This window comes from Salvelinus alpinus, chromosome 11, assembly GCF_045679555.1.
Source record: "Salvelinus alpinus chromosome 11, SLU_Salpinus.1, whole genome shotgun sequence".
Lineage (NCBI taxonomy): Eukaryota > Metazoa > Chordata > Actinopteri > Salmoniformes > Salmonidae > Salvelinus > Salvelinus alpinus.
The window spans coordinates 32,667,690-32,695,319 of NC_092096.1; the positions used below are offsets into that span (position 1 = coordinate 32,667,690).

General features: G+C 44.6%; 1 protein-coding gene across 9 annotated transcripts in view; it reads right to left on the reverse strand.

Annotated features, from left to right (window-relative positions):
• Positions 1-327: 327 nt before the first annotated feature.
• sbf1 (SET binding factor 1) overlaps positions 328-27,630 on the reverse strand; it is an 81,707-nt gene continuing 54,404 nt past the window's right edge. For 4 of the 9 annotated variants that reach the window (XM_071332582.1, XM_071332580.1, XM_071332578.1 and 1 more), the window contains 29 exons: positions 25,621-25,831; positions 24,946-25,058; positions 21,398-21,547; positions 21,039-21,107; positions 20,759-20,917; positions 20,275-20,567; positions 19,865-20,037; positions 19,514-19,587; positions 17,684-17,876; positions 17,453-17,580; positions 17,064-17,239; positions 15,524-15,660; positions 15,118-15,325; positions 14,597-14,811; positions 14,154-14,291; positions 12,514-12,609; positions 12,124-12,198; positions 11,339-11,511; positions 8,747-8,923; positions 8,472-8,573; positions 8,061-8,246; positions 4,802-4,928; positions 4,471-4,601; positions 3,974-4,216; positions 3,744-3,851; positions 3,283-3,488; positions 3,100-3,187; positions 2,891-3,022; positions 328-2,761 (listed from right to left, as the gene is read on the reverse strand). In XM_071332582.1, coding sequence (XP_071188683.1) covers positions 2,663-2,761; positions 2,891-3,022; positions 3,100-3,187; positions 3,283-3,488; positions 3,744-3,851; positions 3,974-4,216; positions 4,471-4,601; positions 4,802-4,928; positions 8,061-8,246; positions 8,472-8,573; positions 8,747-8,923; positions 11,339-11,511; positions 12,124-12,198; positions 12,514-12,609; positions 14,154-14,291; positions 14,597-14,811; positions 15,118-15,325; positions 15,524-15,660; positions 17,064-17,239; positions 17,453-17,580; positions 17,684-17,876; positions 19,514-19,587; positions 19,865-20,037; positions 20,275-20,567; positions 20,759-20,917; positions 21,039-21,107; positions 21,398-21,547; positions 24,946-25,058; positions 25,621-25,831 — 4,380 coding nt within the window. In that variant the 3' untranslated portion in view covers positions 328-2,662. The remainder of the gene's footprint in view (positions 2,762-2,890; positions 3,023-3,099; positions 3,188-3,282; positions 3,489-3,743; positions 3,852-3,973; positions 4,217-4,470; positions 4,602-4,801; positions 4,929-8,060; positions 8,247-8,471; positions 8,574-8,746; positions 8,924-11,338; positions 11,512-12,123; positions 12,199-12,513; positions 12,610-14,153; positions 14,292-14,596; positions 14,812-15,117; positions 15,326-15,523; positions 15,661-17,063; positions 17,240-17,452; positions 17,581-17,683; positions 17,877-19,513; positions 19,588-19,864; positions 20,038-20,274; positions 20,568-20,758; positions 20,918-21,038; positions 21,108-21,397; positions 21,548-24,945; positions 25,059-25,620; positions 25,832-27,630) is intronic. The other 5 variants (XM_071332577.1, XM_071332583.1, XM_071332575.1 and 2 more) reach the window with 4 other exon arrangements.

The following is a 27,630-nucleotide window of genomic DNA, read 5'->3' on the forward strand; positions in this document are numbered from 1 at the left end:
AGTCTATGTTTCTCCTGCCAAGTCTAACGACAGTGGCTTCAGGAAGGCTATATAAAGAGTTCAGAATGGTGATCCCTGCCCACTAACTACTCCCAACAGGGTGGGGCCCCTCTGGACACAACCATCCAGCACATGCATAGATACAGAATTAGTAGATTGATCATAACCCTCTATTCTTCAGACTGGTGCTATGTCTTTGTACTCATGTAGTGCTAAAATTGAGAGCTTCATAACTGATCAGAGATTATCACCCAAAGCAACTGATCTGTTAATCTTGGACTAAATAAAGACTCGAGAGAAGAAAGAGACAAACCTACACCAAAACAGTGACGTTTAAACCCACAGTGTTTTTGTTTTAATTCTAAAAAATATATTACATGATTGACAGACCCAGCTCAAGGAAATTTCTAATTAGAGAAAAAAAACTAAATAAATAAGGTTATTGTACTGATTAACGTTGTGGATATAATCTACCCAAATCAGGAGAGATAAGTAGACTGCAGTAAATGGGGTGAGCTGGGTTTTAAGTGTGTGAGGTGGGTGGGTGTGACATTTTAACACCCCACCTGTGCAGCAAAGCAACTTAATGAGATTCCATAACTCTATTCCAGAAAACCCACCTTAACTAGGGAGGCTAGTTCTTGCTCATACAAACACACCAATTTCCACTCTGCTTAGGGATTGATATTGGGGAAGGACAACAATGTAAAAAAAGAAGACATTGAGGATTTACTTATACAACACATTTTCCAAAAAGTAGTAGCATTAGTCACGTTAACACAGAAAAACAAATGGCACATTGGATTCCTAATTTTAAAAAGTGGTAATTGAGGAACTTTTCTTACCGAGGACACAAAGTTAAATAAATTACTACCATAAACGTTACATACAAATCTGAGTAGTATATACAAAGAGTTATTAGACACAAATCTACTGTTCAAGACAGCAGTATAACCATATTTTACACAGCAATGTGTGTGTTAAACGAGGAGTATGTGTCCGTTTTCGTAACTTGGGGGCTCAAAATGAGGGCTAAACGATACTGCTCTGTAGCGTAAAAAAACGAACAAGTGACTTAATTGCAATCTCACAAATTCCAGCTAAACATATTCTCTACAAGACATTGACTCCTATGTACAGGTTTAAGAACAGAATGTACCAGCCTCTAGCTAAAAACACTGGTTTAGACAGAGGAGCAGCGGCGAGTAAGTTGGGACTCGCTGAAGTATTACTGTTCAGAAGCCAAGCTGTGACTCACAGACCACCAAACAAAGGCTGAGTAAGGTAAACAGCACAGAGAGTGATATCTTATGCTCAGACACATGCTTTTGAAACGCTATTAATTGGCTGTAATTATTGTTGGAAATTCTAATGTATTATTCTAAGTGCCTTGATCACTAACGCCCCCCTCTGGTTAAGAACTGTATTACATGGATTTTTTTTACTTGTTTAGAGCATATTCCAATCCAACTGTCTAATACGTGTCACATGTTAAAATCCACTGGCACTTGTATAACTGATACCATTTGTCCAACATTAAACCTGACCATAGAAACAGAGGGGGAGGGGGGTCGTATCCAGGAAGTCTGTCATGTTAGTCAGATCCAGTCTCAGCACTGCCATGTAAACAGACCAGTCATCCATCACCTTTGAACGTTTATCATTTTGTGCATAAATTAATCTTCACAAAAACATGTTCCTTCAGCATCCCTTAACATTCTGAACTGTAATAGTGGTTATTTGTTTTTGATAAATATAGAGGAAGAACTTTAGCTTCTTGTGTAAACACTAATAATGTTCTGCAGACAGACTCCCGAACCGGCGGATTTAGAATCTCCAACTGCCATTCTCCTGGTTTGATCACGAGGGCTAATATCACCAGCTGCTCTGGGGGTGATAACTAGGAGGACTGATATATCTCTGACACAATTGAGTGACCCAAAAATTAAACAGATAAGCTGTAAAAAAATAGAAATCCTTCATAAACCGTTGAGAGGGCTCCCTTGGTGGTGTGTCCAGGGAATAAGAGACATCTTAGAGGAGAGGGGATCTGTGAGTGTCCAACTCCTCACGGGTAAGACTCAGCTACATCAGGCAGTGACAGGGGAGGCTTCAGCGTCAGCTAGCAGGTGACCATGATTTCTGTTCTTAAAGGAAACACTCCAATTAACTACAGACAGGATCCTCTGCATGGCTGGATAATGTAGTTCATCATTACTTCCTCCCTGGAGTGTTAAGTTGTGTGGAGGGATGGGTGGGTCTGGCTACATCTGCATGCTGGAGGCACCAGTTAGATTAGTCTGGTGAGAAACTGTCCATCTTCAAGCTCACAACAAACTACATCATGCTTTGTTTCTTTTAGCTCCATTTTGCATAGACATCCAGCGCAAATAGTGGTTGTACTACCAAGGTGACAGGCTGCAGCCAGCAACACGGTGAAACAAAAGCGAGTGGTCATTACTTAATTTTCATTTTATAACAACACTGAAACATGACATCATCAGTTCGACACTGAACGGCGCTCAACTGTGGAAAGGACCCTCCCACATCTGTCTCAATTCCTCCTTCTGGAGAGGAACTCCTGTGATTGGCCAGCAGAGATGTCCATCGGGTGCCTCAGCACTGCTCATTGGTTCCTGTTATGGTGGAGCCGTGCATCTCTCTAGGCATCAGAGAGGCAGCTCTGAATACTGTCCATCCACAGCTGTGCGTTGGGGCTGTCCTGCGCACAGAAGTTATACACTCTTTTGGTCGTCTTGAGCTGCCGTAGAAAGAGAACGAGAGAGGTTAAGACTGTTTGACCATTCTTGATTGTCATTTAGCAAACGCATTCACTGATCATAACATGTCACAATACACACTCATAAAAAATATCGCTCTGGTAACTCACATCGAAAAATGCTTTCTCCTCTATGTTTTTGGGCGCTCCCATGGTGGGCGTGCCTGGAATGACGGACTCCACCTCTGCCAGCTCAATCACCCCCTTACACTCCTTGTCCTGCCTGCTCTCATAGTATCTCAGCTAGAGAGAGAGAGAGAGATCATTATCATCACCACCACAGTAACAATCAGTATCATGGTCCACCTCCCTCCTCTTACCTGATGTTTGGTCTTGTCCAGCACAAACCAGCGGGGTTTCCATGGCTTCAGCAACGCGCCTTTCTTAAACAGGATGCCCTCAAAACTCCTGGGAGCCAAAGGTAGAAGAAACCCAGTCAGCCACTTTTGTAACAATGAGGGGTAATGTGTTTTTGGGGCAGTGATAAGGGAATGGGTACAGACCTGTTCTCACTCTCCGTGCTCTGGAACTGGCTGTATAGGGTGCTGGTGCTGGGGCGCCCGGCCACAGGGGTGGAGGTGGTGCTGGTCTCACGGTCCATGGCCAGGTTAATAGAGGAGCCCACTCCACTCTCCGGAAGGTACACCCCCTGAGACCGCCGCTGGTGACTCAGGTTGGACGACATCAGCAAGGAGCTGTTGAACGACGGCTGAAAGAGCGAGAGAACGGAGGAAGAGCAAGAGCAAGAAAATACAGGGGGATACCCTCTGATTAGAGAGGGCTAATCTATTCAATAAAACATAAATAGTTCCCACAAGAGGTCAGTAGAACACATTACTATAAATCTACAATAAGTTATTTTCCAAAAAGTCTAAGTAAGTGTCTAAGTTTGTTTGTCAGAAGGATGGCATCCTAATAGCCAGTGAAACCCTAGGTTAGCTTCTGGTTGTCCAGCGTTTCTCACCCTGTTCTCCAGCTTGGCCTCGGCCCGTTGGTTGGCCTTGATCTTGTCCCAAGTGTCCTTCCATTTCTCTGGTGGCAACACCAACTCAGCCTCCAGACTCTGCAGGTCCTAGGACAGAATACACAGAGCAAGTCAGATTCATCTATAAGCATTTATACAACAAGTTATGGTTATACAGGAACTACTGCAATATACTGATGGTACGTAATGTGTAAGTAATCTCCACTAACCTGCAGCAGTTTGGTGATGGCGTCGGGTACCACTCGGCTGCGGCTGTCGTAGCAGGGCCAGACGATGTGTCGCTGGGATTTGGGGGTGGTGGTGTCTGGTTTGTCAGGCACCTCCTCAGCCAGCCTCTCCTGCCGGCCCCTCTGCACCAGCTCCCAGTCGTAAGACGGGCCCTCAGACAGCGTCTCCTCTGTGTAGAAGTCCCACACCTTCAGGTTGGAGATGAAGCTGTACGGCCGCAGCACCTGGGGAAAAGAAAACAGTAAAAACAGAGGGAGTTTGCTAGTAAATGACCACATGGATTTATTTTTGTTACCACAAAATGTGCATGTAATTGAAAGTAATAATTCTAACTTCAAGATCGACTAGTAAATCTTAGGTCAAGTCTAAGATCGTAAAACCAAACCTCCACTTGATTAGAAAATGTATGATAGCCAGGGTAAACTTCCCCACCAGGGGGCAGTCTAATGTAACCCAGTAGTGTTCCAGGCTCACTCACCTCCTCATCCTCTGGTGAGAACATGTAGTTGAAGAAGATGGGTGTTTTCTTGTTGAGCCGGTCGATGTAATCCCACACTGATTTACACACCTGCGGGTTCTTCTTCTCCCCCTTCTCCTCGTACAGAACCCCTTAACACAGACAAAAGTTTCATCAACTCACTGAACCCAATCACTCAAATACCCAAACGTGTACTGAAATAACCTACTTCTAAGAATTCAGATAGTATCTATGGGGTCTGGAGTTTCTCCTAACCATGTAACCTGAATCTGGAGGCCATCTGATAAGGTAAAACTCCTGCCCTTATCTGTAGAACGGAGAAAAGGCTCACCGAGCTCGATGCGTTCGTAGTCCGAGTCGAGCAGGAAAGTTCTGAAGCGGTTGGACACGTAGTGGTAGGCCAGGAACTTCAGGTAGTACTGACTGAACTCAAACTCCATGGGGAACTGCAGGTGGATCTGAAGGGGGACAGGATTTAAGGTAACACGTCAGTTGCCCTTCCTGTGTTTACTGCTCAACTTCTTGATCAAACATTCACTGGCCCTTCCTCAATTGGATTTGCGCAGCTCCTGCGTCCTCTTTCGCTTCCTTTAGAAAAAGGTCAAAGGTCATCGAGGAGAAACGGCGAGGAGACGGAACATGGATGAAAATGCGCTTGTATGATATTAGGCTCTCCTCTCACGCGTCATCGGGCAAATTACGTGAATAAACAAAATATAGCTAGTTGTGCAAGACATTTTATAGATAGAAGTAGCATATTGTTTTTAAACGTGTATATACTTTTCTCCTCCGAATAAACAAAAGCTGATTCAATCGGGGTGTGGCAGATTTCAGAACTCTTCCGCGAAGAACTCAGGTAGGATGCATTTGGAAAGTATTCCTACCCCTGGACTTTTTCCAGATTTAGTTACAGCCTTATTCTAAAATTGATTAAATCGCTTCTCAATCTACACACAATAACCCATAACTACAAAGTAAAAACAGGTTTTAAGAAATGTTTGCAAATGTATAAAAATAAAAAACTGAAATACCACATTTACATAAGTATTCAATCCCTTTACTTAGTACTTTGTTTAAGCACCGTTGGCTGCGATTACAGGCTTGAGTCTTCTTGGGTATGACACTACAAGCTTGGCACACCTGTATTTGGGGAGTTTCTTCCATACTTCTCTGCAGATCCTCTCAAGCTGTCAGGTTGGATGGGGCGCGTCACTGCTCAGCTATTTTCAGGTCTCTCCACAGATGTTCGATTGGGTTCAAGTCCGAGCTCTGGCTGGGCCACTCAAGGACATTGAGAGACCTGTCCCGAAGCCACTCCTGCGTTGTCTTGGCTATCTGCTTCGGGTTGTTGTCCTGTTGGAATGTGAACCTTGGCCCCAGTCTGAGGTCCTGAGCGCTCTGGAGCAGGTTTTCATCAAGGATCTCTCTGTACTTTGCTCCGTTCATCTTTCCCTCAATCCTGACTAGTCCGCCTTTCCCTGCTGCTGAAAAACGCTGCCACCCATGCTTCACCGAGGGGATGGTGCCAGGTTTCCTCCAGACATGACAGGATGCACCGGAGCTCAATTTCAAGGGCCTGATTCCCTTTTTGTTCCTCCTACCCCCCCCCAATGTCAATCTTGTCTCATCGCTGCAACTCTCCAACGGGCTCGGGAGAGGCGAAGGTGGAGTCATGCGTCCTCCGAAACATGACCTGCCTAACCGCGCTCCTTAACACCAGCCAGCTTAACCCGGAAGCCAGCCGCACCAATGTGTCGGAGAAGACACGTTAAATTGGCAACCAGTCAGCCTCCACAAGGAGTCGCTAGGGTGCGATGAGCCAAGTAAAGTCCCCCCGGCCAAACCCTACCCTAACGACGCTGGGCCAATTGTGTGCCGTCCTGTGGGATTCCCGGGCCACGGCCAGTTGTGGCACAGACCGGGAATGAACCCGGGTCTGTACTAACGCTTCTAGCACTGCGCCACTCAGAAGGCCCAGGGTCTGAATACTTACGTAAATAAGGTATGTTTTTTATTTTTAATACATTCGCAAAAATTTCTAAAAACCTGTTTTCACTTTGTCATCATGAGGCATTGTGTGTAGATAGATTTTTTAAAACATCCTCAACTTTAGAATAAGTAAAGTAAAAAGTGAAGGCCTGAATACTTTCCGAATGCACTGTAGGACTATCCTCGATCAAAGGTGGCTTTCGAGGAGGGGAGGAAACTCTTCCATTTGCCTACCCTTCAAATTGATATGCTCCTGGACCACTCGACCACTTAGGACAGACTTTTGCCCAAATGAGAAAAGGCCACAGAGTCAGCAGCCTGCACTCTCTCAAACAAATGTTTGGATAAAGGGGAAAGTAGGAAGACCTGTTAAAACTTAAATTCTCTGTTCTAGCACATCCATATAACAGGACGGTCGGACATAGCGTACTCATCTGATTACATTCAGGAAATATTTGATCCAGGTTAATAGCTCTTGGCTGAGCATTGTAATATAGTTTACATGAATAAGACTATTTAAGGACAGTCTAGGCAGAGAGAGACAAAGGATCCTAGTGAGATATGGGTCATAGGCAGAGAGAGACAAAGGATCCTAGTGAGATATGGGTCATTCTAACAATTAGGTGCCTTTTGAGTAGTGTAACTTAGTGGGGGGGGAAAAACGTTTTTATTTCACCTAATTTTAACATTGTTATATAGAGCACATGTTCAACTCAACAAACAAAAAAATATATAAATCCCCATCTCAAGAGGTTAACTAAAGAAATGACAATAGTAAATCTTGAATCATCTATAAATCCCCTTGTGACAGGGGAAATGGAAGATTGTTGTGTGAAACAGGGAGGGGCAACAATGCAAGCTTCACCAATAAATTGTTTAAACATTTCTAGCCCGTCTTTGTATGGGTAACAGGGTTGACGTGTTCTGCTCGACCCACTCAGTTACCACAAAACACCAGAAAATGGCCAAAAAGAGTAGAACCAGCTCATCGGCTTTTACTCCATGATTTGACTATTAGAAGTTTCCTTTGAATGAATTCACCATATTAAAAAGAGAGTTCACGTATTTGTAAAATATTGAAATATATAAAGGCACTCATAAGAATGACAACCCATATACACTGAGTGTACAAAATATTAGGAACACCTGCTCTTTCCATGACTGACCAGGTGAAAGCTACGATCCCTTATTGGTGTCACCTGTTAAATTGATGCTGTTCTGAGTGCAAAACGGCAAGCAACTCAATATTAGGAAGGTGTTCCCAATGTTTTGTACACACAGTGCATTTCCCTGTGTGTGTAATAATAACACTACTGACAGTAACAGGGGGTTAAATAGAGCAAGCCATTGTGAAGCTGGGATCATAAATACAGACAGGACTATTGAAACCCTCTGCCAGAGACGCATCATACATGCGAGTCCACATCACTGGCTGGGGAAAAAAAGAAATTCACTGTCACACTCAGGTAAACACACGCACATGTTTACTCAGACAGGTGATATGGGTAAAGTAGCTGACATGTAAACACCCAGTTAGACAAACACACACACACTTTACTGTCACACCTGCACTCATAAAACCCACCCCCACACGTACATACCTGGTGCACGCAGTCAAGAAACTGCAGGAACACAGGTGTGAAGCCGCTGCTCTGGCTGGCCAGGGTCTGGGCGCCGCGATGACTGAACCTGTGGCCAAACGACAGCCACTCCTTCTCCACCAGCAGGCGGAAGCCATCGAAGGTCCGGTAGTACGGGTCTGACAGAAGCTGGACCAGAGACACCACCTAGAGAGAGACCGAGAATCAGTGTGACAGTCAGATAGACAGGATGATTGTAATTTACAGGTTACCTAAACAGCGGAATGAGGAGACAGATCCATAGCACAGGCAGAGACAGGGTTGAGACCATGGAGAGACGATGCATCACATGTATGTACAAGTTGACCTACAGTAGCTGTGAGAGGTGTGTGTTTGCATTGTGAGTATGTTTAGTGAGTACATGTGTTATACCTGAGTAGTGACGTCCCAGCCGTCCTCCAGACTGACCATGACTGACGAGCCCGTGTCTAACAACTCTACCACCAGGACAGACACCTGCAGAACTCTGTGGAGCTGGACACACACGTCATGATTAGCACACAAATCATACACACATTACCTTATGCAGAGTCAGGATAAACATACAAAAACAAAATGCATCCATAGGTCTCTCTATTGCACAATACATACACTTTTACAGTTGCACACGCTAACACCCACACACACTGAATGAATGAGAGCATTACCAGGCACATCCATTCGGACTCTTCCAGGCAGCGGTGGAAAGTCATGCTGGGTTCAGAGGTGGCTGAGCTGGGAACACAGGCCTTCATCAACTTCTTAAAGCTGTTCTTCACCTGACGCACGTCACACACCTCGATGGGCACCACCTCCCACTGCTGGAACGAGTCCTGCTTCCCACCCTGATGACATGGGACAAACAGGGTTCAAGGTTTGTCCTGAAGACAAACAATGTATACGAAATTCTTCAGTCTGGTTTTAGACCCCATCATAGCACTGAGACTGCACTTGTGAAGGTGGTAAATGACCTTTTAATGGCGTCAGACCGAGGATCTGCATCTGTCCTCGTGCTCCTAGACCTTAGTGCTGCTTTTGATAACATCGATCACCACATTCTTTTGGAGAGATTGGAAACCCAAATTGGTCTACATGGACAAGTTCTGGACTGGTTTAGATCTTATCTGTCTGAAAGATATCAGTTTCTCTGTGGATGGTTTGTCCTCTGACAAATCAACTGTAAATTTCAGTGTTCCTCAAGGTTCCGTTTTAGGACCACTAATGTTTTCACTATATATTTTACCTCTTGGTGATGTCATTCGGAAACATAATGTCAACTTTCACTGCTATGCGGATGTACATTTCGATGAAACATGGTGAAGCCCCAAAATTGCCCTCGCTGGAAGCCTGTGTTTCAGACATAAGGAAGTGGCTGGCTGCAAATGTTCTACTTTTAAACTCGGACAAAACAGAGATGCTTGTTCTAGGTCCCAAGAAACAAAGAGATCTTCATTTGAAGGACCTCTGCGTTACTCTGGACCCTGATCTCTCTTTTGACAAACATATCAAGACTGTTTCAAGGGACAGCTTTTTTCCCATCTAACTAACATTACAGAAATCAGAAACGTTCTGTCCAAAAACGACGCAGAAAAATGAATCCATACTTTTGTCACGTCTAGGTTAGACTACTGCAATGCTCTACTTTCCGGCTACCCGGATAAAGCACTAAATAAACTTCCGTTAGTGCTAAACACGGCTGCTAGAATCTTGACTAGAACCAAATAATTTGATCATATTACTCCAGTGCTAGCCTCTCTGCAAGGGCTGATTTCAAGGTTTACTGCTAACCTACAAAGCATTACATGGGCTTGCTCCTACCCATCTTTCCGATTTGGTCCTGCCGTACATACCTACACGTACGCTACGGTCACAACACGCAGGCCTCCTTACTGTCCCTAGAATTTCTAAACAAACAGCTGGAGGCAGGGCTTTCCCCAATAGAGCTCCATTTTTATGGAATGGTCTGCCTACACATGTGGGAGACGCAGACTCGGTCTCAACCTTTAAGTCTTTACTGAAGACTCATATCTTCAGTGGGTCATATGATTGAGTGTAGTCTGGCCCAGGAGTGTGAAGGTGAACGGAAAGGCACTGGAGCAACGAACCGCCCTTGCTGTCTCTGCCTGGCCAGTTCCCCTCTCTCCACTGGGATTCTCTGCCTCTAACCCTATTGGTGCTCTTCCATGCCGTCCCTAGGAGGGGTGCGTCACTTGAGTGGGTTGAGTCACTGACGTGATCTTCCTGTCCGGGTTGGCGCCCCCCCTGGGTTGTGCCGTGGCGAAGATCTTTGTGGGCTATACTCGGCCTCGTCTCAGGATGGTAAGTTGGTGGTTGAAGATATCCCTCTAGTGGTGTGGGGGCTGTGCTTTGGCAAAGTGGGTGGGGTTTATCCTGCCTGTTTGGCCCTGCCCGGGGGTATCGTCGGATGGGGCCACGGTGTCTCCTGACCCCTCCTGTCTCAGTCTCCAGTATTTATACTGCAGTAGTTTATGTGTCAGGGGACTAGGGTCAGTCTGTTATATCTGGAGTATTTATCCTGTCTTATCCTGTGTCCTGTGTGAATTTAAGTATTCTCTCTAATTCTCTCCCTCTCTCTCGGAGGACCTGAGCCCTAGGACCATGCCTCAGGACTACCTGGCCTGATGACTCCTTGCTGTCACCAGTCCACCTGGCCGTGCTGCTGCTCCAGTTTCAACTGTTCTGCCTGCGGGTATGGAACCCTGACCTGTTCACCAGACGTGCTATCTGTTCCAGACCTGGTGTTTTCAACTCTCTAGAGACAGCAGGAGCAGTAGAGATACTCTTAATGATCGGCTATGAAAAGCCAACTGACATTTACTCCTGAGGTGCTGACCTGCTGCACCATCGACAACCACTGTGATTATTATTATTTGACCCTGCTGGTCATCTATGAAAATCTTGGCCATGTTCTGTTATAATCTCCACCTGGCACAGCCAGAAGAGGACTGGCCACCCCTCATAGCCTGGTTCCTCTAGGTTTCTTCCTAGGTTCTGGCCTTTCTAGGGAGTTTTTCCTAGCCACCGTGCTTCTACACCTGCATTGCTTGCTGTTTGGGGTTTTAAGTTGGGTTTCTGTACAGCACTTTGAGATATCAGCTGATGTAAGAAGGACTTTAAAAATACATTTGATTTGATTGAAAGTTCAATGACACCAAGACCTCCAAAGACTTCTGGGATATTGAGTCAATCAATATTAAATAAGTAGACAGTCTAGTGTAGTATTGTGTATTGGCAGTTACTTTGAGCTGTGTCTTGTCTCCGATGATGTAGAGGTAGGCCCTCTGCTGTCGGAGGAACAGGGCCTCGCTGGGGCCCCCGTTGGGCTGGGGAGACTCCTTACTGGACAGCCTGTTCCCCACTTCTGGGTTGTAGGCACTCAGACGCCCACTACCCCGGATACTGCCCCACTTCCCTAGAGCACACACACACAGGGAGAGGTTATAGAGGGGGTTATCACACACAGATACAGTATGCACTCTCCAAGTTTGCCATTATCAACACACACAAGCCATTTATGCAGTGGCAGTGGCACATACATTCATTGTACTCTATTCCACTAGACTAACTGAAAGCCATGCTGATAAAAAAGTACCCCAAGGTATAAATAATTGAACAACTATAGTAAGATTGATCTATTACGCTAAATAGGCTATATGTGAAAATGATGCTCCAAACCAAACAACGCTGGGAAAACATGAGTCATCAGACCACTCACAGCACACAGTAGTAATCAAACACAGAACAGAAACATGGACAAACAGGACGATCTGCAGCAGTGTGTGTAGAGTCGACGGCCCACTAGAAAAGCATGCAAACAGATGCCTTGAAAGAAGAAGAGATTGGACAACAAAAAGTTAGTCCTGAGAGCGAGAAGGAGAGCGAGAGAGACACACTAGGACATCACAGGGAAAGAGGGACCGACTGGCGGGGACGCCAGCCAACGCAGACAGACTGACGTCACTGTTAAGAGTCCTGATTGGTTAGATTGGGGAGACAGGGAGCCAGGGGTCGGTGCATACTGTACCTCCAGGGGGGTTTCTGGCCTTGCCTGAAACTCTGGGCTGAGAGAGGGAGATGACCCTCGCCCTTTGACCCAGAGCTGAGGTCAAATGACACAGAGATGATGCCCGTTAACCAACACCATAGGGGGAGAAGGTTTCACACAGTCATACACACACACACACACAGGCCCAAATATGGATACACTATGGAGATTGGTTATTATTAAGGTAACAACCACCATTCCTCTTTTGGGTTAGTTCCAGTGAATGTTCCTTGGCAGGTACTTGTAGGGCAAGCCACAATACAATCCCAAACCAAACCTAGAAATATAAGGCATTCCTTGCAAAGGAAGTTTCTGTGAACTAATTGACGAAAGTAACACACCACATACACAGTAAAACCACAATCTCACCTCCGCGGCTGAAGGTTCCAGGTACGTCCTCCTTGCCTCCCATCACCTGTTTCATCAGAGCTCCGATCTTAGGCTGCCTCAGCTTATCTGACGAGTCTGGTTATAGACACAGGCAAAGGGTCACAAACTCTGGCTTAAGAGTGTGTGTGTGTTTCAGGGTTTCCGATGGGAAAATGTGGAGCTGGACATTTGATCGACAGCATTTTAAATTTACCAGACCTATATGCATTGGGTGTGTAACCTGATTAGGGCGTCCACCCACAGTGCTCAGAATGACTGAAATCACATTCAGATTACGATAATGCACTTAACAGCACATGCAACTCGAGGATGCAACGGCTCACGTCCTTCCGAATTCCGAAGCGCACTTTGAAGATGTTAGAATAACTGTCCACATTTACTTTTCCTCAGCAAAGACCAGTAACGAGCAGGAAAAGTTAGAAAAGTTGAGCTATTCTATTGGGTCAGCTTGTCGTTCTGTGCCAGAAGTAAATAGCCTATTCCAAACAGACTCTGGGACATTTGGGGAACGATAGATTCCAAATTCATATAACCAGTACATCAACATTTGTTTAAAAAGCATTGAGGCTCATGCACAGATCAGAACATTTAGCTTAAAATGTTGATAAACTATCATTTAATCACATCATAAGCGCCGCAATGTGCACGCGGCAGTTATAGGCTACACGCTAATGTTAGTTCCATAATGCAATTAGCGGGAAAACACCGTTGTCAAAAGCACACTGCACATGCAAGCGGATTCATGTGAGATGAAAACATCCATTAGAAATGTAGAAAGATCGGAGATCTAAAGATGCAACAACTAGCATGGACGGCTAATATGATTAGGATTGTGTTTTTGGCTACTGGACAATGAAAGACAGTTGATTTGAAAACCAATTTTTAAAAAATGGAACATTTGGCTACTTGTTTCATTGGCATATGGAAATCTTTAGAAAATAAATGCCTCCACGTTTATAGAAACAGATTTTGGCTCAGCTACATTGAAGCAAGGTAAGACGTGCCTCATAATATGAAGTAAAACGTTAAGGTTTCACACAATTAAGTATATATGTTTTCAAAATGTATTCCATCTCCATCTCACATTCTAAAGTGGTGTGTGACCTGCTGAATCATGCCTACCGTTGCCTAAGCACTTGAATGGTGCTTCAATTACCAGTTGAGAAATAAAGTAGCTTTTTTTAATGGTGACTGTTAACACGCGAACGTATTTAGAATTGTTGTGCATTGATTGGGCTTATAAAAGCACATTTCACACCAGCAGCAACAGGAGCTGTAGCAGCAGCTCTCGCACCATTTTACAGATTTCCCCCCCAAAAAGTGTGTGTGATAAATAAGAATCATATCGATTAACGAAAATACACACAAGTCAATTTAATTCCACTAAATTATGCAAATTAAACTATAGACCGATAAGCATGACCGGTCAAATGTATTTCCATCGACTGGTATTTCCAGCTATGAATAGGCTAAAAAGCATTATTTTGAAATGGGATTATTTTATTTCTTGGGGGACAATTGGCCAGTGTCAATTTTATTGGATTTTCATTTTTAAAAATTGGGCCAAAAGCTGGATTTTAGCAGGCTAACAGAAACCCTGATGTGTGTGTGTGTCCTACCTGAGGTGCTCATGTGAGTGGAGGTGAAGCCGCCAAGTGTGTTCCTGCCACTGGGCTCACAGTAGGAGGGCATGGAGCTGATGATCGCCTGCATGTACTTCTCCTGCTCCAGGCTGGTCGAGTCGGCCTGGGAGGGGCCTGGGGAAGGATCACAACTGTCAATCACCACTGGTTTTTGCAGCTTTGCATGCTGGGTATAAAATGCTGAAGACTAAAAAATGCTGCTCAAGCTGTAAGGGGCATGAGCTGTGCATTGTGCATTTCTATGCATCTAAAGTGTTGGTCTATTTGCTCATTGTTTCTGATGAGTTGAGACTTTCTCGATCACATTCTTATACTTTCACATAACATTGCTACTGATATAGGTGGTTTGGCGTGTTTTATTATTCCTAAACAAAGCCCAACATCCCCAGTCATTCCCTTAAAGACACCATCTAACTAACTTTTAGTGTGTGTCGTACCGGCACTTGGGGCATTGGGGGACTTGAAGAAGCCCACCACTCCCTTAGCATGGAGGCCTGCAGAGCGCAGCAGCACAGCCTTGGTACGAGAGTTCCTCCAGCACACCACAGGGAAACGGTTCTGTCTGTAACAGCGGGAGATGCGCTGGATGGTGGAGTCTGGGATGCTCTGGGGCACGATCAACAGGCCGGGGTAACTGGTAACACAGAGAGAGAGAGAGAGAGAGAGAGCAGAGCAGAGCGAGTTAGGGTTGAGATGACATTCTGTTCATGTCACTGGAGAATGTCATGACCACAAGATAATGTCATGTGTTAAAATATAGTTTGCTCATTGGCCCACTCTGCATATCAAGTCACATCAAAGTAAAATGACTGAATGTTTATTTATATAAATGTAAAACGAAGAGTGTCGAAGTGGTGTGTTTTTAGGGAGTCCCACATGAGATTTGATCGTGAACCCGTCATAAAAACATATTCTATCTGCGGTTGGACCGTGAACTTACCTCCTGCAGACGGTGTACATGCGGTTGACGGTGGAAATGCGGAAGGGCTCGTTCTTGGAGCGCGTCAGGCTGTTACTGAGCGTGCCCAGTCCTAGCCGCTGATAGTCACGGCAACAGGCGCGCTCCACCACGTTGCTCATGGTCTGTCTGTCCGAGGAGCGGATGGTGGAAGACAGGGTGAGGGAGCCCTGGTCCAACTCCTCTGAGACTGTAGCAGACACACAGACAGTCAGACAGTGTACACTGGCCTACTACCTCAGATCAAACACTGTAGAGACCATTCAACAGCAACTCAAGACTTTTACATAAGACATGTATTTATGTCAATGGGAGTGCGTGGATCTTAAGTCAAAATGCCGCCCTAAACCTTGACGTTGCTGCTTGAGTTGTCAACACCATGTCCTACCGGAGATCTCATCCTCGTCCAGCTCTGACTGCAGGCTGCTCCTGTTCTCCCAGGTGGGAGGTGAGTACTTCTTCCGGGTCACATACTGTCGACCGATCGTCCTCTTCGCACTCTTCACCAGGTTTTTGGAAAGTGTTCTTAGGAAGGGTGGAGGGGTGAGGAAGTGAGAGGCGAGAGAGACATAAAAAAGGGTTCACAACATAGTTAACTGCAGTTAAAGCAAAACTTAATGACGTCTACTTCCATATTCATTTGGGCACACCATAGCAAAACACTTTGCAACGGAAAATGAAAACAAGTGTTTCTTATTGAACAATTTTATATTGTACCTCCCTGTTTTGGCCCGTTTGCTTCCATTTCATGTCAAGTGAATACAACCCTGGTTATAAATTTAAAGGTACAAAAGCACTGAGTGGTACTTAGAAGTTTAAATAACCGGTCAATTAAATCCAAGGCACATCCCTAATGCAGACTCGGCGGTAGTCTGTATGCATAATTAAAGCTAATGAACACATTAAAAGACTGCTAGTTGAGCTTGCTCACTGCTGCAGGGGGGGTTGGGCCCGCATTGTCGTGAGGTTAATATCAGTGAATGAATGGAGTCTTTTAGTGGCGTGACGACTCGGGAGGAGATGGAAACACCAGGGACAAACACGGAGGAGCAGTCACTGTTTCCACTGCTGCATTATTCAACAGATAGAAGCCAGCTCTCAGAGAGCTCATACTCTTTTCATACCCCACATGAGAGAGAAAAAAGGAAGGAGTGACAGGGGGGAGAAATACACACAGACAGAGTGAGAGAGCGACAGAGAGAGAGGGAGAAATGGAGAGAGTGGGGGATGATAAAGTAAAAGGGAACTCTGGGGGTCTACTGGCAGTGACAGTGGATAGAATAGAGTGTAGGATGTGAAGTTGCATTCCTCTGTACTGACCCTGCCTGGAATAAGTCCGTGTGCAGCAAGCAGAACTAAACAATCTGCATGCTATATGGCCCATTGGTGGTTACACAAGAACAAGGGTTCACACTCACTGAAGCACTTACACTCGCAAGCAAAAAAGTCTATAAATCCTGTTTTATTAATACATCACACCAAACACTGACTTTAAATCAGAGAACGTCAGATAAAAATGCCCAAGGTTTTAATATATTCTTTAAACTGTCAGGACAGCTATGAAATGTAGGGCAATAATGTGGACTACTATATCTCCAGAGGCTGCTGCTTGGGGCAGGTCGTATATTCAGCTCACATTACAGTGCTGGGGTGTCATCTGTGACCCACATCCTTTAGTGAGTAAGAGCTTTTTAAATGGATGTTCTGTACTTGACCTGGAGGATGTGAGAGGTGTGAAACGTCTTACAGATTTACACTTTCTCATTACTCTGCTGACTGACGATAAAACTGGAGCGGTACTGACGTTTTATACAATGCTGATGTGTGTTGAAATGTGTTTGGCGTGTGTATGCTCTTCCTGTTTCCTTTTAGTGTTGTTTTGGTTCTTGTGGTTGACGTGCGTGTGCGTTATATCGGTCTTGTCTTACTTTATTGACTGGTTCTTGTCCTTGGTCTTGTGTTCGACCAACGTCTTGCCGCTCTGGCCCACGGTGAAGGCGAAGGTTCCCTGGACGTGCTGTGGGTAGCGGAGCTTGTGCATGTGCTTCCGGAACACCTCGGCCAGGTCCGACGCCACCTCCTCATCAAACGCTATCTTCAGCAGCTACAGGAGAAGGAGAGAGGTATTAGGAGGAGTGTCAGAAAAACACAAATTAATGAGTGTTCTGTCAAATTTTAAATGGAGAGCGTTACGATGCAGAATGAGTGTGTGGAGGGGGGGGGTAGCTGGGTTGAGGGAGGAGAAGCTATGAAGGCCTGGTGTTTAGGCAGTAGGGTGATGGATACGAGGGTGGCAGGATGGAGGGTAGAGGTGTACCTGGAAAGTGCAGGAGCGTAGCTGAAGACCCTCCTGTATGAACTGGTCCATGGTCAGACTGACAGAGATCCTCTTCTCCTTAGTCAGGGAGGCGATGGGGAACGACCGAGTCACCACCTGCTCACCCACTGCACAGCAACAACACTCAGGGTTAGAGAGAAAGTGTGTGTGCATGTGTGTATTACTGCTAACGTGCATGTGTGCATGTTTGTGTTCACAACACCCTCTTACCCAGCGGGTCGTTGGGCGTGCCCTTGAAGATGAGGCGGTAGGTGGTGAGGAAGATGGCCCCCTCGGCAGGGAGGAGGGGTGGACCCCCCAAGGCCCCCGTGGCCTCCTCCCGGCCGTCTGAGATCAGGTGCACCCGCATGCCGTCCATCACCAGCTCCTCTCCCGCCAGGAGAATGGGCCTCAGAAGCTTGGGCTGCAGCACGGAGAGAGGGAGGAGTGAAGGAGAGAAAAGGGGGAAGAGATTGTGAACAAGAAGAGAGAGGGAGGGCAGAGGAAGATAAGGAAGAGGCAGATGTGGGGTAAAGAAACGAGAAGAGTTGATAATTGATGGAAGGAGAAGAGTACGCAGATTGAGTAGAGGGACAAGGTAGGTAAGGATGGGGGAAAGACAGTTGCTAGTGCTTTATGTCCAACAGAACTCAAATATATAAGCCATCCTTACATTGGTGGTTCTATATTTCAAATCAAATTCACCACAACAAATGGCACATGTCAATCCAGATCGCATGCAAAAGCACAAATGTATCACACGATTTGAAAACGGAGATATCAAAATGGAGACATTTGATTGCGATTTGTTAATGTTACAAAACAAACGGTTTGCCTAAATCTCAATTGGCTGGTGGGATCTTGGCAAAGACATCCCTGATGCTCAACAAGTAAAACAAGTTGGATATGAAACTATTCAAATCTCTTAAGACTAGTATAATATAAACTGCAATTGAGTGGTTTAGGACTTTCCCCTTCAAAAGAGGTAACATGTTTACAACCATTTGTATATTTTCTCAATTTTTTCTCACAAAATCATCTCACAGCATTCTTGGATGTATAGAGGTATTCAAAGTATGAAGAGCGGCAGGTCCAGTTTCTGTTAAAGACCAATTGAACATCTGGCTCAGAGCATGACGTAATTTCCTGTGCCCAGCGACGCTGGAGAGGCCTACGCTGGGGCAACTACACCAAACAGAGCAGCTCAACTCATAATAGAACATTTGTTAAGGCACTCGTTTTGTAACCCATTTCATAATCTGTTGTGCAACTCCTAATGCCCTGGGTCCAGCTCATTGGGAGAGGATTTAACTGGAATTCATATGACATGAACGCTCATGCAGAAGAAAAAAAAGAGCATTCTGGGAGGTGGGATCAGGTCAAATGTGATGCGCTCTCTGAGGTATTATAAGATGGGATAAACACAGAAAACGCACAAAAGGTGAGATCCAATTGGACTGATATCTGATACAGGGCATCCCTGAGCTCTTGGTTGATGCATATGCTAGGACAATGCTTAGATGCAATTAACACAACAGACATGCCGAGCCAAGCTACTATCCCTCTCCAACTGCTGGCAGAAAACTCCACAGAACAACCAGAGCAAACTGCACCCTTCTGTCTGAAGGCACAAGAGTCAGTGACGCAGGCTATAGAGAACTACAACCCCCAGCATGCACTGCTCAGGCTGTAGTCATCTACCAGGTTCACGTTCAGTAGGCACCAACGGGAGAAAATGTACTGAAACAGGAAATCCATGTTCTTGTTCGTATTGGACAAAGTTAGGAAGTACCTCCTTTTCAAAACATTTTCTCCCATTTTAGTTCTAAATGAACGAGACCCCGGCTTCTGAGAGGGGAACTACATCAACCCAGCATGCACGGCTCAGGCGTAGTAGTGCGAGTCACACATGGTGCTGTCGCTGGGACAGACGTACCTGCCGTGGGCGTGGCACTGTGACACTGAGCAGGGATTGGTGGAGAGGGGGTTGAGCGGGGCTGGCCTGGGGCGGGGCTCTGCGTGGCTTTTGTCCAGCGTAATGTAAAATAAGGAATTGGTTACCTTTTGGATCGGTGGCAGTCGCTTACTCTCCCTGTGGACTGCATCCAGCGTCTCGATGTGCATCTGAACGATGTCTGTGGAACAACACAGGAGGGAGAGAGAGAAACTGATTAAAACTCTCTCCTAACACACAATTTGAACTCTAGAAAACCTGGGTCATATTCATTAGGGAACACAGTAGCAAAACGCTTTGCAAAGGAAAACTAAAACAAGTGTTTCTTATTGGACAAGTTCAGGGAATCCCTCCCCGTCAGTCCGTTTTCTTCCATTTAGTGCCTAATGAATACAACCCTGATCTGTCAAGGAAAGTTCACAACATGAGCACCAAAAACACAAAATGGAGATTCCTACCTGGTATCATGGTGTGTAGTGCCTTGAGGTGCTCGTTGGTCACCCCACTCTCGTTACACACTTTGTCTACGAAGCGGTTGATAAATCGCACCACAGAGTTGGCCACGTCAGAGCTCTCAGCGTCCTCAAAGCCGCTCTCTGTGTCGTAGCTCTCCGCCATGCTGCCAGCAATGCTAAATAAAAACAACAAAGGCATCTTAGGAAGGACCAATATGAGCTTGAACTTCAAAGTTAAAGTCTTATCCCTAGGCATAAGTTTGTTGCTGGTTCCACTGTAAGATGTTACAAAGCTGCCCAACGTTTGACAAGCTGTTTTTAACATGTCTAGGGTTTCTGTTAGTGATTAAGCTGTTGGGTGTGTTTGTCTGTCTGTTGTCGAGTGTGTTTTTGTGTGTGTGTGCGTCCCCCACCTGTTGGTGTACCTGTTGGTGACGTAGCTGTTGCTAACACTCTCCACATCCCCTATCCCGGACCTGTTGAGCAGGCGGTTCTTGCTGGTGTCCAGGGGCAGCAGCAGGTAGGACATGCGGTTGGCGTAGTGGATGGCCTGGCTGAACACCGTGCTCTCCTCCTTCTGCACGCGCTCACTCTGCTGCTCCTTGCTGAGCGTGGGCCACAGCCTGCTCTGCTCTGACGCCAGCTCCAGAGCACCCAGCAGCTCCTGACCTCCTGCTGCTGGACCAGACTCCTGCTGACCGTGAGACTGGGGGGGTGGAAGAGGAAAGGTCAGATGGGGTCAATGTAAGGATGTACTCCAAGGACTAAGTACTATTATCAAGGAAAAGGCCTCGGTTATGTTTTTATTGCTGTGTTTGATACTAATACACAGGAGCATTAGCTTAAAAAAGGTCCTGCTTGTTCTGCTTGTTGTGTAATTGTAGGGTCTGTTCTTACAGAGGTGGACAGCTCCCCCCCGTCTGCCTCCAGATACAGGGCTCTGATGTGGTTCTGGACATCACTGTAGAACATGGCCTCCCAGAACTGCATGTTAGTCCACACCATGTGCTCCTGCACACAGCTGTAGGCAAACTGGGTGATGCCCGCGCCTAGTTTCTGCCAGACACAAACACACAAGGCCACACAGAAGCTTTAGAAACAGACCATTTTAAGCGCTACGAGGACAATGATTTGTTTCTTTTGTGTTGAATAAGGATTGTTTGTTTTTGTAACTTACTCTGCAGAAGGCCGTGACCAGGGGAAGGAGGATGGCTGCAATACCGTGTTCATCCATGTGAGAGCAGTCCTGAGTAGGAGAATAGAGGTCAACATCGCCATACTCACAATGTCAGTCATGCAAACGCCACCGATTAGGCTCCATTATTCAGTGTATGATCTTATGAAAATATAAAGGCCTCCATTGCAGTGTAAAAATAAGTAGCATTGCACTGTTTAGAAAAGGTCCTGAGGAGTTAAAGTTATTGCTTTCAGAACTCCTTCAATACAGCCGTTCTATGTACTGAACCCGACTGTGTGCTGCGGTCTACAATAGAACTTTGTGTAGAAGAGAGATGTTTCTGTGGCGTCGGCATGTACCTGTAAGGTGCAGTTCATCATGCGGACGATGTAGTCAAACTGCTGGTCGTCCAGCACAGCTCGGTTCTGCAGGACGTGCTGGTTGAGCTCCTGGGTCAGACACACCCTGGCCGCCCGGCCCTTCAGCGCCCGCAGTACCGCTGGCATCAGCTGGGGGGGGGGCAGCAGACACAGGACAACAATATTAGGAGATGGCAACTTTAGGAAGATATTTATGGTTAAGTGTTATGTGCAGGACCTTCATTTTGCTTTTATAAAAAAATGTGTTTTCAAAAGATGAAAAGTCACTATCATGTAGGTCAAACCTCTAAACTAGCTATGAATTAGAGGTCGACCGATTATGATTTTTCATTGCCGATACCGATTATTGGCGGACCAAAAAAAGCCAATTTATATATATATATATATTTGTAATGACAATTACAACAATACTGAATGAACAATGAACACTTATTTTAACTTAATATAATACATCAATAAAATCAATTTAGTCTCAAATAAAAAATAAAACATGCTCAATTTGGTTTAAATAATGCAAAAACAAAGTGTTGAGAAGAAAGTAAAAGTGCAATATGTGCCATGTAAAAAAGCTAACGTTTAAGTTCCTTGCTCAGAACATGAGAACATATGAAAGCTGGTGGTTCCTTTTAACATGAGTCTTCAATATTCCCAGGTAAGAAGTTTTAGGTTGTAGTTATTATAGGACTATTTCTCTATATACCATTTTGTATTTCATATACCTTTGACTATTGGATGTTCTAATAAGTACTTTAGTATTGTCAGCCTAATCTCGGGAGTTGACAGGCTTGAAGTCATAAACAGCGCAATGCTTGATGCATTGCGAAGAGCTGCTGGCAAACGCAGTAAAGTGCTGTTTGAATGAATGCTTACGAGCCTGCTGCTGCCTACCACCGCTCAGTCAGACTGCTCTATCAAATCATAGACTTAATTATAATATAATAACACAGAAATACGAGCCTTAGGTCATTAATATGGTAAAATCCGGAAACTATCATTTTGAAAACAAAACGTTTATTCTTTCAGTGAAATACGGAACCGTTCCGTATTTTATCTAACGGGTGGAATCCATGAGTCTAAATATTGCTGTTACATTGCACAACCTTCAATGTTGTCATAATTACGTAAAATTCTGGCAAATTAGTTCGCAACGAGCCAGGCGGCCCAAACTGTAGCATATACCCTGACTCTGCATGCAATGAACGCAAGAGAAGTGACACAATTTCCCTAGTTTAATATTGCCCGCTAACACGAATTTCTTTTAACTTCTTCTTAATAGGGGGTGCTATTTTCACTTTGGGAAAAAATCGTGCCCAAATTAAACTGCCTTGTACTCTGTTCTAGATCATACAATATGCATATTATTATTACTATTGGATAGAAAACACTCTGAAGTTTCTAAAACTGTTTGAATTATATCTGTGAGTAAAACAGAACTCATTTGGCAGCAAACTTCCAAACAGGAAGTGAAAATTCTGAAAATGGGGCTCTCAGGGCCTGCCTATTTAATTGCCTTATATTTATGGATCTGTATGCACTTCATACGCCTTCCACTAGATGTCAACAGGCAGTAGAATGTTGAATGGGGTGCCTAGCTTGATGTGAGACCGAATGAGAGCTTTTGGAGTGACAGGTCCGCTCTTTTGTCAGTATTCAACTGCGCACCAGGGAACCTCACATTGTCTTCTGAAATGCGTTCGGTATACACAACGAAATGCTCCGGCTCTGATTTTATTGGATACATATGAGAAAAACATCATAAAGTAGGATTTTTCAACCGAGTTTGGACCAGTTTATTCGACGTTTATTGGGACTTTTGGAATTTTTCGTTCCATGCGCAAAGATTTCTTGGACATGTGCCCTCCACATGGCTAGTTGCTAATTCGACAGAAGAAATGGACATTCTAAAACAAAACGATTTATTCTGGAACTAGTACTCCTTGCACAACATTCTGATGGAAGATCAACAAAGGTAAGAGAATATTTATGATGTTATTTCGTATTTTTGTGGTTTATGTTGGCTCCAACAAGGCGGAGAATTGTTGGGCGCTGTATCACAATATTGCATACTGTATGTTGTACTAAAGTTATTTTTTAAAATCTAACACAGCGGTTGCATTAAGAACCAGTGTATCTTTCATTTGCTGTACAACATGTATTTTTTAGTAAAGTTTATGATGAGTTCTTTGGTTAGATTACGTGACTGTTCAAAATATCTCCGGACAATTTGGTGCATCATGGCTACGTATTCACAATGTAAAACCAGGATTTGTACATCTAAATATGCACATTTTCGAACAAAACATAAATGTATTGTATAACATGATGTTATAAGACTGTCATCTGATGAAGTTGTTCAAGGTTAGTGATTAATTTTATCTCTATTTGTGGGTTTTGTGAAAGCTATGTTGGCGGTGAATAAATGGCGTTGTGTGTTTGGCTATTGTGGTGAGCTAATATAAATATATATTGTGTTTTCGCTGTAAAACATTAAAAAAATCGGAAATGATGGCTGGATTCACAAGATGTTTATCTTTCATTTGCTGTACTGGACTTGTGATTTCATGAAATTATATGATAACCCTGTCGCGTTAGGCTAGGCTATGCTAGTCAGCTTTTTTGATGAGGATGATCCCGGATCGGGGAGAGAGAAGCGGTAGAGGTTAACTAAATATGTAGGTTTGAAAAAATATATACTTCTGTGTATTGATTTTGAGAAAGGCATTGATGTTTATGGTTAGGTACATTCGTGCAACGATTGTGCTTTTTTCGCAAATGCACTTTTGTTAAATCATCCCCCGTCTGGCGAAGTTGGCTGTCTTTGTTTGGAAGAAATAGTCTTCACACAGTTCGCAATGAGCCAGGCGGCCCAAACTGCTGCATATACCGACTCTGTTGCACAGAACACAAGAGAGGTGACAATTTCCCTAGTTAAAAGAAATTCATGTTAGCAGGCAATATTAACTAAATATGCAGGTTTAAAAATATATACTTGTGTATTGATTTAAAGAAAGGCGTTGATGTTTATGGTTAGGTACACATTGGTGCAACGACAGTGCTTTTTTCCGCTAATGCGCTTGTTAAATCACCCGTTTGGCGAAGTAGGCTGTGATTCAATGATAAATTAACAGGCACCGCATCGATTATATGCAACGCAGGACAAGCTAGATAAACTAGTAATATCATCAACCATGTGTAGTTAACTAGAGATTATGTTAAGATTTGTTTTTTATAAGTTACGTTTAATGCTAGCTAGCACCTTACCTTGGCTCCTTGCGGAACTCGCATAACAGGTAGTCAGCCTGCCACGCAGTCTCCTCGTGGAGTGCAATGTAATCAGCCATGATCGGTGTTCAAAAATGGCGATTATCGATTGTTATGAAAACTTGAAATCGGCCCTAATTAATCGGCCATTCCAATTAATCGGTCGACCTCTACTATGAATCAGCTATAAATTGTTAACAGTTTCAAACAACTTATCATTCTAAAATGGCAGAGCACAGAGATGCTGTTGTGGCCTTGTCTCTCACCTTCTTGGCCTCCAGCATCTTGTTGTCAAATATGTAGGTAATGCAGTTCCTGACCACCTCCAGCCTGCGAGCGCTGTTAGCCAGGACATGACCATGCCTGTCCACAATGTCTCCTGGAGGAACACCACGAATCAGTGGTTATTACATCACACTCATCAGTCTACACTGAAGCTACACTGAATCCATCTCAATTAAACCCATGCTGAGAAATAGATGGGTCACACAGAGGTCGTCCTAACACAGTGGACTGTCGGGTGGACTGTCGGGTGGACTGGAGGACTGTCGGGTGGACTGTCGGGTGGACCCGACACACTCATCAGTCTACGCTGAAGCTACACTGAATCCAGCTCAATTAAACCCATGCTGAGAGATAGGATGACCTCTATGTGATCCATCTAACACAGTGGACTGTCTGGAGGCTTGTCGGGTGGCCGGTCTCAGCCTCTTTACACCAGACATCAAGCCAATCCATCAGACACAATCTCATGTTGGCATCTCTGCTAACTTCTAAGCCACAACCCAATAGGAATGTCTGCTAACTTCTAAGCCACAACCCAATAGGAATGTCTGCATCAGTCTTTCAACCGTCCATTCACTCCACTACTTAACCCCACCATCTCATGCCTAGCCCGCTCAGCCCACACTATCCTTTCCCACCCAGCCTGGCACACTCACCCAGTGGGGGTCCGGAGGGCACCATGCCATTGAGCTCGGGCTTCACCACGGGCGGGGCGGTTTTGAGCTTGGCGGCGGCGTGGTCGATGAAGAGCTGGACTGTGACGTCGTCCAGCGGAGGGAAGATGGCCAAGTTCTTGGGGTCATTGTGACCAGGGCTCTCAGCTGGCCGCTGCACCTTATGCATGGCCACGGCAGGGTATGGGTTCTCCTGATGGGGGGGAGAATAAAAGGTGAGCGACCATAAAGGTGTAGGGGGAGAAAGGGCAAAGAAAAGAGGTAAGTGGTCGCCTGTTATTTTAGTTACTACATTACATACAGATGGAGGATCTTAATTTGACCTATATTGTCACAGCAACAGGATTTGAACGCTTAGTCCATAATGTTACTTCATCAGTGGTTAGGCTATTAGCTGGCCAAAAATAGGCTACATGAAAAGTGCAATCGGACAATTCCATGTCAGCATGGCCCAAAAATATTTTTGGTATGTCAGATTGTTCATAGAAACTTTATTGGGAGGAAGGATGGTTGATACTCTTTGTACATTGTAACACAAACCATTTCGAGAAAATAATGAAAGTGAAAATTTCAGTCCCTTTTCAAACCTGTACATGTCTCCCCTGTAAGACCCAATGATCCGTGGACCGTATATGGATACAGATTAGCTCTTGGTGTCATTATACTCCTTATAGTGTTCTCTAAAATATGGAATATCGATACTTTCTGAAATACAATTTTACACAATTTATTCAATTTTTAGACATCGTTTAAAACAATTTACTCCACAAGCAATTTTACCTCCCCAAAAATTAGGCACTGAACAAATTTCAGGTCTGCTGAGCACAAACGTTGTGTAAATTCTGTGCAACTTCTGGCACGCGTTTACTGTGAACACTCAGGCTGTACAACGCTTTAAGTTACCGTTTTAAGTGGCCAAGTAAGCTACTGTGGCTATTTGATCATATGTAGGCCTATCCGAGTGGCCTACCATTAAAAAAAACTATGGAGAAAATGCATCCCATAACATTTTAACATGGAAATAGCTGTTCTATCATTCAGCCAACAATAGCAGCTAATGTGTGGTGTTCAATGTAGGCCTACATTCCATGAGACTTTTGAAAAAAACATGTAGGGATTTCCATTAACCTGTTTATGCACTTGTCCTTCAGACAAGGAGGTGACTGAAAATGTCGTGTTTGATACAAAATAAAATGTATTATTATTCCCATACCATTATTACACAGAATAAAGACAAATTATGCTACCCTCTGCCTTAGCTAATTCAAGCCTGTCTCAAAATACAACACTGCCCCTTTAAGAAAAAAAGCTCTTCACCTGACTTGCTTTTCAAAGATGGCTAGAAATGCACCCATTTTGTGCTCTTGTAGGAAGCAACCACTCCCCCATTGCTGACTAGAAATGTGCTAATAACTCACTTAATAGCCAAGAATATGAACAAATGTACACACCTGGACACAAGCGTATCTGCTCACAACCACTCATGCTGTAAACACAGTCCAGTTCAAAGGGAACAGCACAGATCCATATATGGCAATGATCTATTTGCATATAGGGATACTGCAGCTCTGATTGGTTATGGCGCACCAGTCTGTGTAGAGTATGGGCCTGACTTGTTGATAGTGTTAACTAAAAGGGGAAACCAGGAAGTTGACTGAAGTTCAATCTCGTGCTTCTCTGCGCGAGCTGATATTTCTTCTGCGCGGCAGTCCCGGGAAGCTGCGCACCTGCGCACGAGCGGAGCATAGAGGGAACATTGTCTACAAGTACATCAAATTTCCAGAGTGGGCTCTCTGCTAATTTTAAAGTTATGATACATTTTATGAGCACCACCAACACAGTGAATGGGAAAATAAATTCCCTCTGCTGGTGATTTGCTAAATGTGCAATCCTACATGGGGCTGTGATCGGTTAATGACCTATTATGTCAATCGCTATGTACAAAATGGATCATTTCTTCAAAAGCGGCAGAGACCACACTGGAAACTTGCC